Source organism: Anarhichas minor, unplaced genomic scaffold, assembly GCF_050575085.1.
Source record: "Anarhichas minor isolate MPS153535 unplaced genomic scaffold, ASM5057508v1 ptg000071l, whole genome shotgun sequence".
NCBI classification, from domain to species: Eukaryota; Metazoa; Chordata; class Actinopteri; order Perciformes; family Anarhichadidae; genus Anarhichas; species Anarhichas minor.
In genome coordinates, this window is record NW_027466517.1 from 5666218 (window position 1) to 5685638 (window position 19421).

The window sequence follows — 19421 nt, forward strand, 5'->3', positions numbered from 1 at the left end:
TGATGACTGACTGAAGCTGTACAGGACTCACTTCACCACCACCTGCCTCAGTACCATCCGCGTAATCTGAAGCTTTTGACACAACCTCTGTCCAACCAGCTCTCCCCACAGTATTTGGGCAGACCCCTGCTGCTTCTCTAATCATGTGCACTCTCTCATTCTGACCAAGGTCACCTGCATCCTCAGCTACGTCCGACGTTCCAATAAAACATGCAGTTCCTCTCTCTGATGAGCCTGGGTCTTTTTCCAACACTGAAGATATGGTTTTGTCCACCACTTTAATCTGTGAATAAACTGTTGGTGATACCTGACCAGATGCAGTAGTTGCACTATGATCTAATCCCTCTGTTATCTCTGGGTCAAAAGTGACCTCTGCTTTGCCTTCTTTCAAAGTGAGATCTCCAAGCTTACTCTGTTCAATTAGATCTATGTCTGTGTTGTGGTAATCATACTGGTTAGTTTCACCCTCAGCAACTCGTCCAGATGCCAATATTCTACTACTGGCCCCTTTATCTTGACTGGACATGAAAACCTGTCCAGTGGCCACCCTGGATGATCTCAGCTTCTCCGAAGATGTAACCACAGTATCTAAACCCTCCAAGTTAGCACCCGTCACTAACGCTTGACCAACGGTCTCTTGTCTCTCAGGAATATCCAGAGTTATGTCTCCTGTCTGAGAAAAGCTCATCCCTTGATGTGGAGTAACTTCACAAGGGGTTTCTTGAGTTTCGACCATCTTTGACGTTGCTGCCACCGGGTTCATCTCTGCATGTTGACTTGCAAAATTAATATCTTCCTCAGATAAACATTCAGTCTCTAAAGGCTGAGAGTCCTCTTCTAACAGCTGGGTAGACTGAATGTCTTCTTCCTCTACGTGAGAACTTGTGCCTGGTGCACCTGAAATGCAAATGTTATGCTGTATGGATGGTGCCTCTTTCTCTCCATCACTTACACTGTCATCTGAGATGAGCTTATCATTCGCTTGAAAAACTGTGTGGGAATCTTCTTTTCCACTCTCCTCATTTTCCTCTGAGATGAAAGCCGTTTGATGTACAGGTGACTCTTCCTCCACAATATTCTCCTCTGTCGGGCCGTCTCTTATGCTGTCTTCTGAGAGGAATTGATTTTCTACTTGGTGAATCACACTTCCTGCATTTACTTCTCCAATCTTTTCATCTTTGTCATTTGAGATGCTAAGATGTAGCTGCATGGCTGATGCCACTTCTTCCACAATATGCTCCTCCTTCTCTCCAATATCCATATTGTCACCTGTGATGATCTGATCCTCCAAAAGAGAACTTCCTAATACAGCTTCTCTTTTAATATCTTCATCTTGGTGGTCTGTGATGCTAACATTTTGATGTATGGACAACGACATTTCCTCTGCAGTCTCCTCGTCCTCTTCCTCTGGAACTTGTATGTTATCATCTGAAATTAAGAAACCATCCACTTCAAAACTTGTAAGTGATGAATCTTCCTCTGCACTCCCTTCATCTTGGTCATCTGAGAAGCTTATATTTTTCTGTAAAGGTGACGCCATTTTCCCCAAAGCATCTTCATCTTCAGTAATGTTGTCATCTGAGGTGAAATGATCCTCCATTTGAGAACTCAAAGCATATTGTCTCTCAGTGTCTTCATCTTGGGGGTCATTGGGGGTGCTAACACTCTGCTGTGACACTCCTTCCTCCAAAATACTCTTCTCTTTCTCTACATCACTTATACTGTCTGCATCTGTATCGACTTGATCCTTGTATACTCCTGATTCCGACATTATATGTTGTTGATTAGCATCATCTTCTTCTCTGTAGCCAGTGCTACTGTCTTTCGCTATATCCAGATGTTGCTCTGATGTTGAAATGGTTGGGACACTAGAGTCCTCTGCTTGTACTTGAGTGGTCATTTCTGCTGATGCTAATATCAAATTGGAGTCACCCAGATCTTCTTCATTAGTTAAAATAGTGCTCACAGTTTGCAATGATGTTCTTGCTTCAGAATCAGCAATAGCTGTCTTTGTATGACTTTCATCTATCCTGTTCCCTAGATCTGGCATTGCTTTTTGATCAGGGATGGACCTCTCTTCAGACTCATTCACAGTGTCTGTTGAAATCTCATTTAGAGGAGCTGCTGACAATTTGTCAACCACAGAATTGACTCCCACTTCAGGATCTAAGACTTGCTCCTGCTCAGCCGTAACCTCTTCATAAGAATCACTGGTGACAGTAGTCATTTCCTCCATATTTTCTTCTGCCTGGATACTATCAGAGGTGGCAATGACCTGATTTCTTTCAACATTCTCTGCTGGACTGATATCTTCCTCCAGGTCCCTGTCACTTAGTTCCTCTGTGACTTCACTTAATTGAGGTTCTGACCCAACGTCAGCACTTCTGTCCTCTGAACCTTCAACTATGCTCAGCTGAGCTGAACTCCCCTCTTCTTCCACTTCCTCTTCTTTCAAAGGTGCTGCTTCATGTCTGCCCACATTTTCTTCTGTGCTATCATGTATTTGATCGTCTACAATGTTGATGGGGTCTGGAGTAGAAGTGGCTCCCTCTCCTTGAGAGAATGTTGATAACTCTTCATTCTCTTTGACTGTATTAACTAAATCTGTGACATCTGATCCAGACTGCAAAGCTTCTGTGGACATTTCAATGACCATAGATATTCCTTCCTTGGAAAAACCTTCAGAGGGAACATGCTTTTTCTGCAGTTCTAACTTTTCTTCCTCTGCTTTATGTTGTGAGTCATTGGATTCTGTTGATTGACTTATCGCATCTGTAAATGTGTTCGCTGGATCTTCAGCGATTCCCTCAAAATTTACAATTGAAGATTTTTCTGATGTTTGAGTTGGATACTCTTCTACACTCTCATTGTCCTCAAATGCACTTTGGACCACCTTACAAGGCTTCTCATCATCAAGTGTTGTATCATGCTCTGATGTGTAGGTGACCACCTCTGGCCTTTCTTCAACTGTGTCCTCATGCATGTTCTGACCTGGATTGCTGTCATCCTGAAACTGATTTTTCATCATCCCCTCTTCCTTTGAATGCTGATGAGTTTTTGCGGTTTCCACAGTAATGGTGATCTTGTCTTTCTTTGGTAAAGCTATTCTACATGCTCTTAGAAAACCACTAGTATCCTCTGTTTGCTCCAATGGTGGAATTCCTTGGAACTGGTTTACACTGACCTGCCTAATCCCAACGGGATTTATCCCAGTCGGCCAAATTCCTGCCTGTCTGAATTCTGGCTTCATAGACACCACATGTCCCATTCCCATTCTTGGCTGTCCAACACCAACTCCCAAAACAGTACCTGGCCCAAAACCCATCTGCCCTGGCTGCCCAACCCATGTTTTCCCCAAATTGCTGTTTACTGCAACAAAATCCCCCTTTTTAGCAATGGTGTGTCCTGGCAGAATGCCGTACACACTCCCCTGGGCTGCTGGACCTAAAACCCCCTGAGGGGGAGCAGCCTCTTTTTCCAGGATAGCATCTCTTGGCAAAGTGCCCTGAGATGTGCCTGGGTTCACCCCCTTTGCCTCACCTGGACTACCCATGTCTTTAACTAACATATAACTACCATCAGGATTTGGCCCTACCATTTTCCAGCCTTCTGCAAGGACTGAGCCCTGAGATACTCCTGGGCCACCAGGTAGCAACAGGCTGGGACTTACTGGACTGGCGAGCCTGACAGGGCTTGTGGGGCTCTCAATGCTCCGTAAAAGTAACCCAGAAGGAGAGCCTTGGGTTCTACTGATTATGAGAGCAGAAGAAGGACTTTGAGGTTCACTGACTACATACAGGCCTGGAAAATTGGCTCCATGGGCCCCATCTGCCAGCAGAACACTGTTCTGAAGCTGTGGTTGAACTACATAGTGCACAGGCTGTAGTACAGGGCCGGTGGTGTAGTAAACTGGCTGCTGCTGTAGTATGACTGTCTGAGCTTGATGGTGCAGATTAGCAGAATGACTGATGTTAGAGGAATGACTGATGTTAGTAACATTGGAGTGAGGAAGTGTCATGGATGCTGGGGCAGTGCTTACAGTACTGTCAGATGATTTGGAGATGTCAGTAGATGACATGACTTTCTCTGTCTTTATATCGGTATGCTTTGTTTCAACAATGCGATCAATTTTGGGCATATTAACCGGTTCAGCAATATCAACTATGTGTGTTTTGACAGCGCCTGTTATGCTGTGTGTCAGAGAAGGTTTCGGTCTAGGTGTAGGAGGGCAACAGATCTCAGCCAGAGTCTTGAACTTTGGCCCGAGGTCATTGAGGAACTGCAGGTCGTTGTCAGACCCCAGGAGGCTGCAGCAGCCCACTGAGCCAGCAGAGGAGCCCTGGCCCTCAAAGTCATACTCCAAAGGACAGTCCTTCACTTGCACAGCACAAGCCGCTTTCTGTTTAGGGCAAGGAAAAAGCACAAACGCTGGTGTCATTAAACATCTGTTTGAATGTGACAGATCTGGGGAAAAACAGCTGCATTCAAAGCTAACACAGTACCTGTGAGTAGTAATCATGGAGGAAAGCGTCAGGTAGGGCTATATCCTCGTACAGAGCTGTCGTGTGTTGGCCACCAGATGTTTGTCTGTTGAGTGAAGCACTGCCATTGCCATGGTTGAAAGATTTCGTCGAAAACCCGTAGGCGTTGTCGGTCTCCATCGAACTTTGGTTGGTTTCCCAAATCTTCTGCACAGTTTCAGCGTAGCTTGCCCTTTGCTGATGAGTTTCTGTAATTTTTGAAGGATTGGCATTGAAGCTCGCTGTTTGTACGGCTTCAACTTTCTTCTGGCTTCCCAACATAATAGAGACACTTAGGAGTGGAACTTCCTAAAAAATGAACAGAAAAATTAAAATGTGACCAATCAACACATATTTTGTATGATTTTGACATGGCAATCTGGGTGTGGTATCAAAAAATCATAAAGGTTAAAAGTCATTAGACTCCAAACCATAAAATCATAAAATCTGAAAGTTGATGCAACGAGCTTTATAACTACTCATCATGCCCAACTATAAGCTAATTTAGTTAAACTTTCAACATCATTTTGAATAATTCTTTACTAGGTACTTGAAAAATAATATGACTAATCTGTTTTTAGAAGGGGTGTGGCAGGTTGAACCCTCCTGTTTGTCCTTATCTGGACTCAATTTGAATGATTAGTGACAAGAGGTAGGATAGGGTGATTTATGTATCCTTCATGTAACCTTTCTTTCCACTAAAAGGAAACAAAAAATGACAGCCAACCTTATCCTCGCCTCTGCCTTCAGTGTGGTAGGATATGAGGTGTTCTTTGGCGTCAAATGGCAGATCACTAAATTGGTCAGGAAAGATGGTGTTTGCTCCTCCACACTGACAGAACAGCAGGAGAAGAGGGATGACTGCAGAGAGAAGCAATAACATTTATGTCAAAGTAAAACTTAAAGGCATTTTTGATCTCAAGAGACAAAAAAGCAGAGATGAAATAACAAATGCAATGGCATTTTATAATAAATCCAACCTTTAAAGAATCTTCTAATGTTAAATTGAGAGTTGGTGACTTTACGCTACAGAGAGTTAAAGTCCCAAGTGGACCACCATAGGACCTTATTTCAGAGATATATCTGTGGTAGTCAATGGTGAGAAAATTGCCATGAATCACATATATGGTGTTTAATTTTGCACATTAAGAAAGTTGTATTTTGTCATAAAAGTAGAAGCGTGTGAAAATACGAATTTAGAAAGACTACACACCCAAAACTCGCCTAATGAAGTCTCTCGCTGAAGCCACGATGTGAGTGTTTCGCACCAGGATGTGACGTTACTTGGGTTTTGCTAGTTCTTTCGCTTCCCAGCAGATAAAAAGAGTTGCTTGATACAATCAGTGTAGGATAATGTTACATTTGTGTGTGGATTGTAGCTAAATTACCTAGCAAGCTAGCAAGCCAAGGTAACGGCCATGTTGGTGTTGGTGACCTACATTGTGCGAGACGAGGGATGCAGTTCACTGATTGGTTTGAGACTACAAACCTACGGCAAACTGCGATTTTCATGATGATTCTTTTAAATTGACAAATATATGTGTAGTTCATGGCACAATTCAAAAAGGATCAAACTATTATTTGTCTCTCAACTTTGACTATCGTACATATTTTTTCCAAATAAAAATGGCCCATGGCGGACATCAGAAGAGGAGGGACTTTGCCTCTGATGGTCATTTTTGAATCCATACTTATTATAGGCACTTCTTACAATAACTCAATCCAATACACCACCACAGATATTCTGTCCCCTTCATATGTGTAAATCACATTGCAACTTACTTTCCCTTGTAATGGAGTAATGCAATACTCAATGGATTCATTTTCAGTAAATTCACTTACTGGTTTGCAAAGAACTACTCTTAAACAATATTCACAAAGTAGGTTAATGATATGCTTTATTCAACTAAAGAGTCATGAATATTTATAAAGGAAAGTATTTAGCCCTGTTTGTTGTCTCTCCCCCTGAACATCTGTTCTCACTTGTCTACTGCAAAGATGTCCATGTCATTCTCAGCACAGCTGGATATGCAGTATAGCTTTAGCAGCGTTTGAGTGGGTCAGAAGCTACACTCCTTAGAATCAATCATACAATATTTAAATCTCTGAAATAAACTGGGTATTTGTCTACATGATGTGGTGATTGTGTGTACTAGGGTGTTTGTTTAAGCTCAACTCACGCAGCAGTAAGCACAATGCCATTAGAAGCAGGCCGATGGCTGGGGCAGAGAGCTCAGATGAAGTAGTTCCTAGTCTGGCTGTCTTCAACGTGCAGTCCGTTGTTTCCGCACAGGTACAAACGACCACAGTAAAAATTTCTTTGGCCTCACAAGACAGACCCTGAGCGTCCAACACCTCCACCTGCAGCTGATATGAGCCGGGCCACAGTGACTCAAGAGAGTGAAGAGCGGCACTCGTAGCTACAGACAACAAAGGAACTCACACTGTATCACCATCATTACTATCAGCTTTAGTAGTGATACTTGTAGTACTGTAACTGCTAGTGCAATACTAATATGCCTACTGTTGTATGCTACCATTACAGGCAAATACAAAATAAAAAGTCTGTAGTCCTGTAGACAAATCTTTAAATCTAGACTCTAATTTAATTAAGTGATGACCTTATTTGGGATATAATACATTTTTGTTTTAAATTTGTTCAAAAATTTGAAAATCTGAATCTAAAAAAGGCTACGCTATTGTTAGCTTCATACCTGATCGTAGCTCACTGACTTAAATTCAATATAGGCAGCTGCAACACATTCTCACTCTCGACTCGTCAAATAACTACACTTCTAACTAGAACGATCTAGGTTCCCCTTTGGTGTCAGTCTTGGACTTAGGGACAGTGTGTCAGTTTGCGCTCATTACATGCAGTGTCTTTTCTGTTTTAACAGGAAATGTAGTTTCTGCTCCTGACATGCATATAGTCTCTTTTGAAAATATTCTTCCAAACGTAGGTTTACTTAGTTTTTAGGTTTACTTACACAACAAAACAATTTTTCAGTTAGGTTTAGAGAAAAACAATTACTTGATTAGTTGTTAAGCATGCAAGTTAGGTAACAAAAGTTACAAAAAATAATTCTCCTGGGTAAAAAAACCCTAAATTTGTTTAACTCCAATGCTTTGGATGGATTAAATGCAGACGTGAAATTTCATGTACCTGTATGTATATGTAACTAAGTTTTAAGAACGTCTTTTTTTGACGAGTTGGAAGTGAGAATTTATATCTTGATCAATTACAGCGTGACTTTTTCTTTTTGCACATTTTCTTACCATTGATGACTTCTACGTCCCAGCTGCCTCGAGTCCCTTCAGGTACGATTCTGAATGTATATGGAGCAGCGTTGGGATAAGCATCCTCGTCAAAGCCAGTGACATGAACAGTTTTTTCATCGGAGCACAGACTGCTGTAGGTGGTGGTCAGGGTGGGACAGTGGTCGTTGAAGTCAGTGACTTTAATGGCTATTGTTCCCGTGGCTGTCTTTGATGGCATGTCTGAGGATGACAACGTTGAAGTAAGTCAAACAAAACAGACTTGATTGCATGTAGCGAAATTGTTATAGTGCGTGCCATATGGCCGATACATCCCCAGTGTGATTCCAGCTGTGGGACCGTTGTCGCCTGTCATAGCTCTCTATTCCCCCCATTTAGCAGCTTTACACAAAACAAACATAAGTCTTGCTGAAACTACCTGCTCAGTACATTCTTAAAGCAAATACATTAAAAAAGTTAAATTAATTACAAAATGAAATAATAAATACAAAACATTGGTACATCTGGATAATTCCCCATTTCAATAGTTTCTTCGATACTAGAGTTTTTTAAGGAGGTGTGTTAAAACTGACACTAGATGTTTTTCATTCTATGGCTGACACACCCTGAGTCACAACGTGATCGGGCAGGTTTCTGTCACAGATCAGTGCGCTTCATTTCATAGATCACCTCGGGCAACTACGTTTATGAGCTGCTCATACAACTCATAATTATACAGGTTTATGGAGTCCTTCAGGGGGAAAGCCAAAGCCGGTTTTTACAGTGTCGAGAAGCCAGAAATGAAGCCTTCTTGTTAACAACTATCCTACAGGGTTATAAAGTACAAAAGGGATTACCTTTGGTTATGGCCAGAATCTTGGCAATGTAGGTACCATTCACCAAGAACGGTGACTCTCTATCTGGTGCCTTGTTGAGTTTAATCTCAGCTGTTTCTTCATCGATGGTAAACCAGTTGTCTGGATCATAGGCCTTGGCATAACTGGAGCACAACACATGTGTAGGAAAGGGAACAAAAAACATTAAGAAAAGTAACAATATGTAACAGTAAACTGTTCAACCAAAAGGAACAAAAACATTAAGAAAAGTAATAATATGTAACAGTAAACTGCTTCACCAAAAGTAGTGATTTGGATAAAGTAATGCCTTGGTTATACTTCTGCAAGGATGGTCGCATGGACATGAGCTAATGGAATGGTAACGAGGAAACCTTTTGATGATTTGTACTCTGTGCAGGGTTTCTCCCTAATGCAGACAAACATTCTCAAAGCTCTTCAAAGGTCTCCATTTTCTCCAGGCCATCCACATAGTTAGAAATTGTTGGATGTGCACGGACAGGTAAAAACCTGCTGCATGGAAGGGCAGTGTCTGATGGTGTGATGTCACCTTGGCCGCACGGACACTTGCTACCCTCGCCGATGCGACTGGTTTCAGTGCACATTGCAGCGGGAGCCACTAGAAATAATGGGTTTCAGAGTGCAGTGGTGTCGTTGTGGTGTTGTGCCTGAAAGGGCCATGAGTGTGCTGGTAAAGCCAGGAGACAATTGTCAGTCTTCACCCTAAGATAATCACTTCCTGGCTCAAGCTACACAGACAGGAGAGTGAAATTAACCTTTTTATCCATCTCAGACCAAAAAAACAGCAGGGTGGGGCTAAGGCCTACTTGACTTTCTAACTATGGTGACCCCCCTGCCCAAATGGTTAAAAAACTATTGGGTCACCATCATCATCATCGGGTCAAAATGTTAATTTGACAAATACTTGCGTTTAAACCAAATGACATTCCCATCAGCCTCAGCTACACTTTGTGTTTACTGCTAGCTAGTAGAGTTTAGCATGCTAATATGCTAAACTAAGACGGTGAACATAACATAATAAACATTCAGCCTGGTATCTTAAAAATGACGTTCCAATACAACAGAACTGCATTTTGAATTACGTTTTCGAGGGACCATATTTTCTCCCGAATTACTTTTGTATTTGACATAACACAAATACGTTACAAATAAAAAATCTGCTTAAGTCTGCACAGGGAGGAGGCTGCAGTGGATGTACGGATCAAACACAGGACTCTCACCCAGGATACCAATCATATCCTGTATGAAACCTAAAATAACAAACCATGATCTTTTCAAAGTAGTTTTGGTGCCTAAACCTAATTGAGAATGCAGTTTTGAAACAGAAAATGCACCACGAGCGGTTAAAACACTGTGACATTGATATACACTCGTAGAAATGTTGATTTTTGGTTCAGAAATGTTGAAAGTCAACATATCCGTGGTTTGCAGAAACTTACAATGGCAGCATTTTATTCTGGCAACTTGGTTGAAACATAACAAACATCAGTAAGTCAAACATCAGTGCCCAAGTACAGCTACAGCTGTGGTCTCCTCTCTTGACTAACCTGACATCTTCAGCTGGCTCTCCTGTGTCTGGATCGGTTGCAGTGAACGTTGTGATCACACCATCGTCAGGTGCTTGATTTACATCTTCTGATACAGGAACAATCTTGGTGTTGGGTATGAATGTTGGACCCTCCGGCATATTATTCACGGTTATTTTAATGGGATAGCTAGTCGGTGCATTTGGCTTTGGCTTTGTTCCAGGTCCTGGCTTGACTCCTGGCTTAAGTCCTGCATCCAACCCAACACCGACTCCAGGTCCAACACCAGGCTTCACCCCAACTCCGGGCTTAAGTCCTGCATCCAACCCAATACCGACTCCAACATCGACTCCAACATCAGCTCCAGCTGCAGCTACCGCTCCGGCACCGGCTTCAGCACCGGAACCGGCTTCGGCACCGGCACCGGCTTCGGCACCGGCACCGGCACCGGCTCCGGCTCCGGCAGCTATAGGTGTACCTTCTCTAACTTTAATGTCTACATCCATGTTCATAGCACCACCATCCACAAATGGAGCTACATTTGCAATGAGAAGGCCAAGCTCAAGCTTCTGGAGTTCTTCAAAATTCACTGGCTGTTTGGTCCAGGATGGAGGGTAAATAATGTGGAGAGAGAGGACAATAAGAGCTGTTAGGGACCCAACCAACACTAGATACAGTAAACATTGTATGTAAAGTCACAAAAATACCTTAATCAGCTTCAGGATGCCCTCATTGGTTACATTGTCTGTCTCAATGGAGAAGAGATTATCCTCATTTCCTGAAGCGATTGAATAGACCGTCAGCCAGTTGTCTGTGTTTATAAGGTCTTTGTCCAGAGCTTTGATTCTCATCACAACGACATCAGCAACATTTTCATCCACTGAGCCAGAGTACTGCAAACACAACAAGATTCAAAGCATGCAGCCTTGAGTTTAAATTGTTTCGAAAAGCTATAATTGTTCATGTCTTACTGTCATCTCTTCTGTTCGTTATGAACAGTGGAAACAGACATTGGATGTAAATACTCGAAAAAACCACCCACAGCATCCTGTAGGGCTGTGTAATGGCAAGAATATGTACAGTATCAAGATACAAGGGGTTACGATTCAATATATTGTGACGCTGTGAGCAAAGCCATATATGGCGATTACCTAAAATCTTCTTTCAGGAAAACTTAAATCACAAAGACTGCACCATCATATGCATGAAAGTGTAAAGAATAAAAAAGTGTACTTTTTTATGCAATCATAACAGTGGGACTTTTGCCTTTATCACAGTCTCTGTAACATCCAACATCAACACAAAGTAAACCACTGTCTGCCACAAATCTTTGCAGGAAACTATTTATTTAAAAATCGATACAGTGTTTTTGAGAATTGATACATTATCAGAAAACATAATATTGAGATACTCAAGTGTATCGATATCTTTTACACCCCGAGCATCCACTTTGAAGAGGTCAAAAGGAGTCAGTTGAGAAAGTTAAAGGAGGCTAGGTAGTGGTTATTATCGCTCTCCAGATGTAACTGCTTGTTATCATGTGACCAAAGGGTCAACCGTCTTGTAACCACAAGGTCGTTGGTTCGATCCTTGACTGGGACTTGTCATGTGTCGAAGTAAAAATAAAAAATAAAATCCCAAAGATCAGGAATTGTGGAGATATTGCTCTTATAGTTCAGTTCCTGCTGATAGGTTCTTGTCCAAACTTGATTCTACATCAAGTCAGGAAAAAGTATATATATATATATATTAGAGCTGGGCAAGTTAACGCGTTATTAACGCATTAATTAATTAACGCCGACAATTATTTTATAGAGCGTTAACGCATTTTTTATTTTTTTTTATTTTGAAAATCCGTTGCTCACTGGCAGCGGTGGAGGAATGGAGACTACTGGACATCGCTGCGGTAAAGTCAGCAGACACTCAGATCTCCGTGGTCAACTCAGCAGACACTTACATGTTAGTGCACCTATATGCTGACATTCACGGTAAACGCATTCAAACGGCACAGATCGGAAGCGAGCGAAGGACTTTGTTAGCAGAAAGATTAACGTGAGACAACATCCGGTTTCTTCAGACGAACATCCGGTTTTCAGAATAAGATGCCAACAAAGTATGAATTATATTCACATTAAGTATAAAACATGCTGCATCTCGTGAGTTAAAGGGAAAATACACCTAAATTGTGGGTAAAGTGTCTTTATTCTTTGATCGCTGGGTCACCATCATCACCTCGGAGTTACAGCATTATATTGATGAACAGTAGAGCTGCATTCACATGCTCTGACTGTCATGAAGACACAACACACACATTTTTGCTGAAACGTGCTGAAACATGTTATTCCTGTTGCACAGCAGTGGAACGTTTCACATCCAGTCACACACTGAGCACAGATAGTGAAGAGATAGAACTGCTGCTGTGTAAAGAGAATACTGCTGTTAACAACAACCTGATTTGTTTAAAGTGTTTGCAAACCAAATGTTATTGCCCTTTTGTTCATATAGCAGTACTTTTAAAATAAAAGTGCGCAATACACTACTTTTGAATTCATTATTGAACTTTGCCATAACAATGAGATTAATCGGGATTAAAAAATGTAATCGTTGCCTAGCACTAATATATATATATATATACTGCAGTGAAAAGGTGTTTGCTGTCTTTGTTGTGATTAAAGTAACTGAAGGCTTTATTTTCATGGAGGTGCAACGACCTACGTGAGAATTGCTTTCACAGTTTGGTACTCCTACCCCTATCACTGTAAGGATGTGAGGCTTACATGGAATGGGGAAATGAGTACTGGAAGCTGGAGCAAGGACGGTAGCAAGTAAAAGTTTAGTTAGACGAAGAACATGTTGGTCACATCGGAACAAAAAAATAATTAAGAAATAAATGAAGAAGAACGTTATAAGAAAGCAGTATATTTTTAGGATTGCATTTGTTTTGAACTCTGAATCTCACACACTGGCATCTAGTGTAATGCTTGTTGTTGTTTTTCAGTTGTCTCTAGAAGGACTGTAGGCTGGTTCCTACTTTTTTGTTGTGGAATATAAACGGCATAAGGAGTTTGAGCTGTTGTTGTCATGCATTAGTGATTGCCCTTAGCTGTGATATGAGAGTGTAATTATTATACATTATCACCACACCCTCTGATCTATACCTCTCACCTCTAGCCTTCCCTTTGTGCTTGACTTTGTGCTTGCACGATTTGAAAAGGCCCTTCGGGTTCAGTACGACTTGGGCCTTCACCACACAGGTAGAGTCGAACTAATTATGCTAATAAGTTGCATTATGGGAGATGTGGTATTCAGTGCTTTTGGACCTTGAATTCTACCAAAAACTAAAGTCAGGATATCTCGAACTCTGCTGCACAGACTGTCTCTGGTGCGTCCTCTAACCTTCTGGAAGTGCAAAAGTCAATCACAACTTTAGTCCACAAAGAATATTTAATCGCTAACTTGATTACTATGACCTCAAACGAAGAACGATGAAGAGGAATCGTTATCAATCAACACATTCTCACTCCCAACTACCGACGCTTGGTCAGTGGTGGTGCTCTTTTTATGTACCACCCACCAAGAGACTAACAAGACGAAATGACAAAAAGAGAAAAGGAAAATGTGCATATTATATCAGTCTTTCACCTATCGTCCCGGTCTCATTTACTGATATACCCGTTTCTGAACTCTGTGTGTGTGCGTGTGTTTGTGTGTACTGTATATGCCATTTTTCTCACCTCGGATTTTTCCAGAACAGGGCGGTTGTCGTTGATATCCAGGACCTTGATCTCCACAGTTCCTGTCCCTGTTAGCCCCCCTACTGCCCCTCCCAGATCAGTCCCTTGTACAACCAGTTTGTAGAAGTCATGAGTCTGTCGGAGGAAGAACAGACACATTCTTCTGTTATTGGATGAAGTACGTACTGTGCAGGCTTTGACAAAAGTCAGCCGACGTGTCTTTACAGGGTGACAAAGTACCTCAGGGCAAAACAGTGCTGCTGTAAAACTTGCTTTGATTCCACCTTGAGGCTAAATTTCAGATGACATTTTGCTCCAACTGATGTTCCCACAATTCAAATGATGTAAAAGTGTGATTGATGATTGATTGTCATCTACAGGACGAGACCAAGGTTGGTAAATCAAGGGAACCAGTCAGCAGTTCATTTTGGAGGTTGGATGTTGTAAGAGGTTCAAATGATGAGAGACAGAGAGATGAGCGACTCATTTTTACTCCTCATCAAACTTCTGAATTCAATTTGAATCTGACTTAATTTCCCCCGTTAGAATCATCAGATACCGACGCTCAGTCAGTGTCCCTACACTACACACTATGACGCTCTAGGTTCCCCTTTAGTGTCACTTTTGGACGTGTCACGGACAGCGGGTCAGTCACCACTCATTACAGTGTTAGTGTCTTTTCAAAATAAACTTCCAACGTAGGTTTACTTAGGTTTTAGGGTTACTTGAGTAGTTTTAGGCTACAAAAGTACTTGGTTAGGTTTAGGAAAAGACTGTGGTTGCCAGTTAAATAAATGAGTAAAGTAACAATAGTAAGCTAAAATAAGTCAACTTTGACTTGGGTCGTGGTTACGCTTGTCTTTTCAATGTGACCTTTGTCATTTAATCACGCCAGGACTCATTAACCTCAAGTCTGGACCTCTGCATTGGGATCCGATCACACAGACCACATGCTGTGATGGCCTGCCTCGCATTGAGTTGTGATCTCAGTGAGGTGTGGTCAGCATGTGAGCACAAACTGGACAATTTATCAAACGTAGGTCTCCATCATCTTCCCCCCACACGGGAGCTCCTCTCCAGAGGAGAGCAGAGAAGAGAGGAGGAAAACCAGGACTGGAGCCCAGCTGAGACCTGCTGTCTGAGTCCTGTTATTGCTAAGTTAAGTTATTGCTAATAAAAACACATTTACTGATTTTGCTGTTTCAAAATAAAAGCTTTTAAATAGCAAAATAACGGGGGACTTTTATTGTGAAGGATTTATAGAAAACGAAATGTGTTCATCCCCCGCGTCTTATAGCCGCTCCTTTGACCACAAAATATTATGAAGTATGGACACGTGTGAGGACACAGCTGAGTTCTGATCTGGTGCATCTGATCTCAAAGGTGAACATGAACAGCTGTCTCCTGGGTGAAAGTTTGTTATCCACCCCGACCTCCTCCCTAAGCTGACTTTCTCTCTCTTTATATACATCAGTCGCTCTGAGCGTCTACAAATGACACAGAGGGATTCACACTGGAGTTAGTAGAAAGCCTACAGACGCTGAGGTGCACTCACCAAGCATTGCTATTTGATGAAATGAGAGGGAGACCGGGCTGGTCAGACAGGTCAGAGAGAGCTTTTAGCATTAGTTTTCACAAAAAGGCTGCAGCACATGTGCAGTGTGTTGTATGCGCACTGAGCCTCACCTCTCTGTCCAGCGTGGCCTGTTTGACGGATAGTTTGCCTGTCTTTCTGTCTATAGTGAACATGTGACCTGTGCCCGCCGGCTCCTGGCTGATGATGGAGTAGGCGATCTCTGAATTAATTGTTCCAGATTGGTCATCATCTTTCGCCTCGATCTGCATGACAAAGGTATCTGCAGTGGAACACAACAGCACAACACCATCTCAGGAGAATCCATCAAATGTCCCGTTCAGACAGAGTATCCACATATATATTATGTTTAGATCTAATAAGACAGATTACCGGAATGCCATTAATGAATGTTAAAGGAAATTATATTGGATCATCTGTATAGTACATAACCATCAATTATCAACCATTATCATATCCCATCATATCATCATGCTGATCCTTGTTTTACTACTGAGTCTACAAGACGGTTTACAAAAAACTGCGTGAAAATGTCTCTTCTCACAAACATGTAGATGCCATAAGAGAGAAGTATTTCTCTCTCTATTAAATATTCATGACTGAATCTCAAACAACCAAAGTTAAAGTTTGGCGAAAGCACATCTTTATTTAATTTTATTAGAATTGAAGACTCATAAACTCAGACGTTGCAACACATTCTCACTTGTCCAATAACAATGCTTGGTCAGTGGCCTTACGCTTTAAACTATGCCACTCTAGGTTCCCCTCTCCTCTTAGTATTAGTCTTATTACAGGCATAGTGTCTTTTCAAAATAAATTACAATGTAGGTTTACTTACGCAACAAAAGTACTTTTTTAGGTTAAGGAAAAGATCGCGGATGCTTGGGTCAAAAGTCACATAAAATAAGTTTGTTTTGCGTATGTACGCGGTGTTAGTTAAGTGCATAAGTTATGCAAAAGAGAGTCAGTCAGTATTTGACTGGATTGGGAGTGAGACCGGGTTGGACGATCTACTTCATCAGCACTATGTGGGTGTGCTTTACATTTGATTGACAGCACTGGCAGCATAAACAAACAATGTTGCACCTGTTGCACACCTCTGATCGTATCCATCCTTTACAGAAAAAGGCTGATGGAGAAAGTGTTTAAACAGTGACAATACCTGCTTTGCTAGCCTCTTCGATGTGGCCAGAATGCATCTCAAAGCGAGGAGGGTTGTCATTCTCGTCCAGGACTGTGACAGTCAGCGGGATGTCATCCTCTGCTGTGGTCCCATCTCTGTATTTAGCGATCCCTGTCAGCTGCATGAAGGACATAACGAAGTGAGACAAGCTTAGTCATGTCTGTGAACAGATTTTGTCACCGGGACAGCATCCCAACCCTGTAACATGCAGCCATGAGACTTTACAGGTGTGTAATTGAGATCAGTTCTACACCTGCACCAACTGCAGCCCATGAGCATAAGAGCTGCAGTTTCTTATAGCTGCTGTTACCTCTGACAACATTAACTTGTATAGCTTTGTCAACAGAGATTTAATCTACATCATATTACTGTCACAAAACGTCGACAGCCAACTGAAATACATGTATATGGGAGCTGCAACACAACTCAGACGTCAACAGGTTTCAGTCCACACAGTACAGCACGAGGCCTTGAACTTATCTAAAGAGAGACTTACATTGTAGGATTGGCAATCCTCCCGGTCCAGAACCTTAGTGATACGTACAAACCCTGTGTCAGGGTCCACCAAAAAGAGGTTGATGGGTGGCTTGTCAGCTCCTGGTCCTTTGAGAAAATAATACACCTCCCTATCTGAGTCTCTATCAGAGCGAATCTGGCAACAAAACACAGACAGAGAATTTAAGGACTTTTAAACACTGCTTTAGTGTTGAAATATGACACGTCTCATGGCTACTGTTGAATGGCACTGTAAACACGTTTTCATCCATTGCTATGAAGCAGAAGCCAACCAAAGTCGCGGTAAAAATAAACAAATAAATGCTGCGCCATGAGGTGCTAGGCTAAGCTAGCGGGTTCAAGTGAATGTGTTCTGAGCTAACACAATTAGCATTAGGGGATGACACCTGCTATTAGCCAACTGTTGGAGGGCTAAACTAAAGTAAAGTTGTTTGACAACTCAACTCAACTTCCCTGTAGTGTTAAAGCACTCTGAGTGGTCGGAAAGCTACACAAGTACCGTCCATTTAATACTGAAGCAGTATAAGTTATGTTTTGTCAGATATTGTATTTCATTGGTATATTGAATCTAAATTTTAAAAAAGAATAGAAGACAACATTATTTTGTCAAGTGTACATTGAAGTTTTTGTAATTCATGTAACATTGTTTTGCTTAAATTTAAAAAGTGTATAGGAGTAGAAAATAGAAATGTATCTTCACTTTACTCAGGAATGAATTTACTGTAAAGGTTATTTAAAATATTTTAAGTTCCATGTGTATATTTTGTTGAAGTTAAATACAAATAAGAATCCCTCACTAATAAGACAGACATTTGAGCAGTTGATTAATAGACAGTTCTGGCCATGTCAAGGACTGCAGGTCAGGTTTTTTTATCGATTCGAAGTTGATGGCGAGCCAACCCAGACGAGACTTCTAGATTTCTGGATGATTGATTCCTCTGATTTCAGAATCAGAATCAGAATCCGCTTTATTGGCCATGTATGTGTGCGCATACATGGAATTTGACCCGGTTACACGTTGCTCTCATCGTACATATATACATAGAATATATAATAAACAAGAGAAATATAAAAACAAGGACATTAAAGACAACAAAGTAGAACAGAGAAACATAGCATAAACATTTAACATTTAAGTACTATGTACAATATAAATATTTGAAGATTTGAAGAGCTAAGAGCCAGAACTGCCAACCTTGCCCCTCTCCTGCCACATCATAACCTGCACAAGGCCAGCACAACTCTTACACTTAGCACCACTTTGACGACCCCAGATTCCAGACTCTGACTTTACTCTTTTGTTTTACTTGACTTTGAAAAGACACTTACCTTCTTCTTCAAACACATTCCCTGTGCCTGACTGAGTTGTAACCTTCACTGGTTTAAGTGAATGGACTGAGTATTCATATTATTGTGTCTTGGTTTAAGGTGATTTTGTTATTGCTGATGCAGTGAATAGTGAATTATTGTAAGGTTGACGTAAATTGTAAAGAGATACCTACCTAATGTTGGATCCAAGTATTGAGAATTGAGATTCTGAATAACCTGTTTTAGAGTGCATCCAGTTAGACAGAAAAGAAGTTGAAAAGAACTCAGTGGTTGAAAACCTAAGAAAAGAGAGACCAGTTCATAACTCTTTGTCTTGTGTGGTCATTGAATATTGAAAACGCCTTTTCTGCCTCCTGTTTGAGTCTAGTATCCTCTGATTCTGGTGCAGTATAATTGTAATCTTTACTACATCACGTGGCCTCTTGCTTAATTGTCTGGCTTTTAAAAGAACAGTGAATTAAAAGATTTCCGCCCAGGGACAAATTCCCCAGTGGTATAGCTGAGGGCTAAAACTGACAGAAACAACATGTTATCGGATTAATCCCTCCAGGTTTATTGGCAGACCATCCAATGATGTGACAGAAAGCAGCTCCTGTTATTCCAGTTTACATTGACACATTCTGATGCCAATGGGAAAATTAAAGGAAATAAGATTTGAATGTCTAAAGAGCCAAATCACCTTGGCAATGAATTTCTTCTCTCTGTAGTCAACGTTCTCCATCAGCTTGGCAGGAGGAAAGATCCACTCTCTCTTCTTCCTCCTCAGCGCCTTTGGCGTCTTCTCTCTTGCCTCAGCACTGAGCATCTGAAAGCAAACAGCAGATGTTCACTTGCTTTTAATGGAGACAGTAGCAGTACAGTGGGCAGTGCTGTACGGTATATGTTTTTG

The 19421-nt window shown here is 41.5% G+C and overlaps 1 protein-coding gene across 1 annotated transcript in view; it reads right to left on the bottom strand.

Annotated features, from left to right (window-relative positions):
- Positions 1-3666: 3666 nt before the first annotated feature.
- Positions 3667-19421, bottom strand: part of LOC142935063 (desmoglein-2.1) — a 28620-nt gene continuing 12865 nt past the window's right edge. The window contains exons 2-16 of the mRNA XM_076079154.1: positions 19212-19337; positions 17184-17339; positions 16667-16805; positions 15597-15766; positions 13911-14045; positions 10884-11069; positions 10198-10769; positions 8633-8775; positions 7797-8018; positions 6701-6940; positions 5248-5381; positions 4503-4829; positions 4183-4399; positions 3802-4086; positions 3667-3749 (exon numbers count right to left, since the gene is read on the bottom strand). Of these exons, the coding sequence (XP_075935269.1) occupies positions 3667-3749; positions 3802-4086; positions 4183-4399; positions 4503-4829; positions 5248-5381; positions 6701-6940; positions 7797-8018; positions 8633-8775; positions 10198-10769; positions 10884-11069; positions 13911-14045; positions 15597-15766; positions 16667-16805; positions 17184-17339; positions 19212-19337 (3135 nt within the window). The remainder of the gene's footprint in view (positions 3750-3801; positions 4087-4182; positions 4400-4502; positions 4830-5247; positions 5382-6700; positions 6941-7796; positions 8019-8632; positions 8776-10197; positions 10770-10883; positions 11070-13910; positions 14046-15596; positions 15767-16666; positions 16806-17183; positions 17340-19211; positions 19338-19421) is intronic.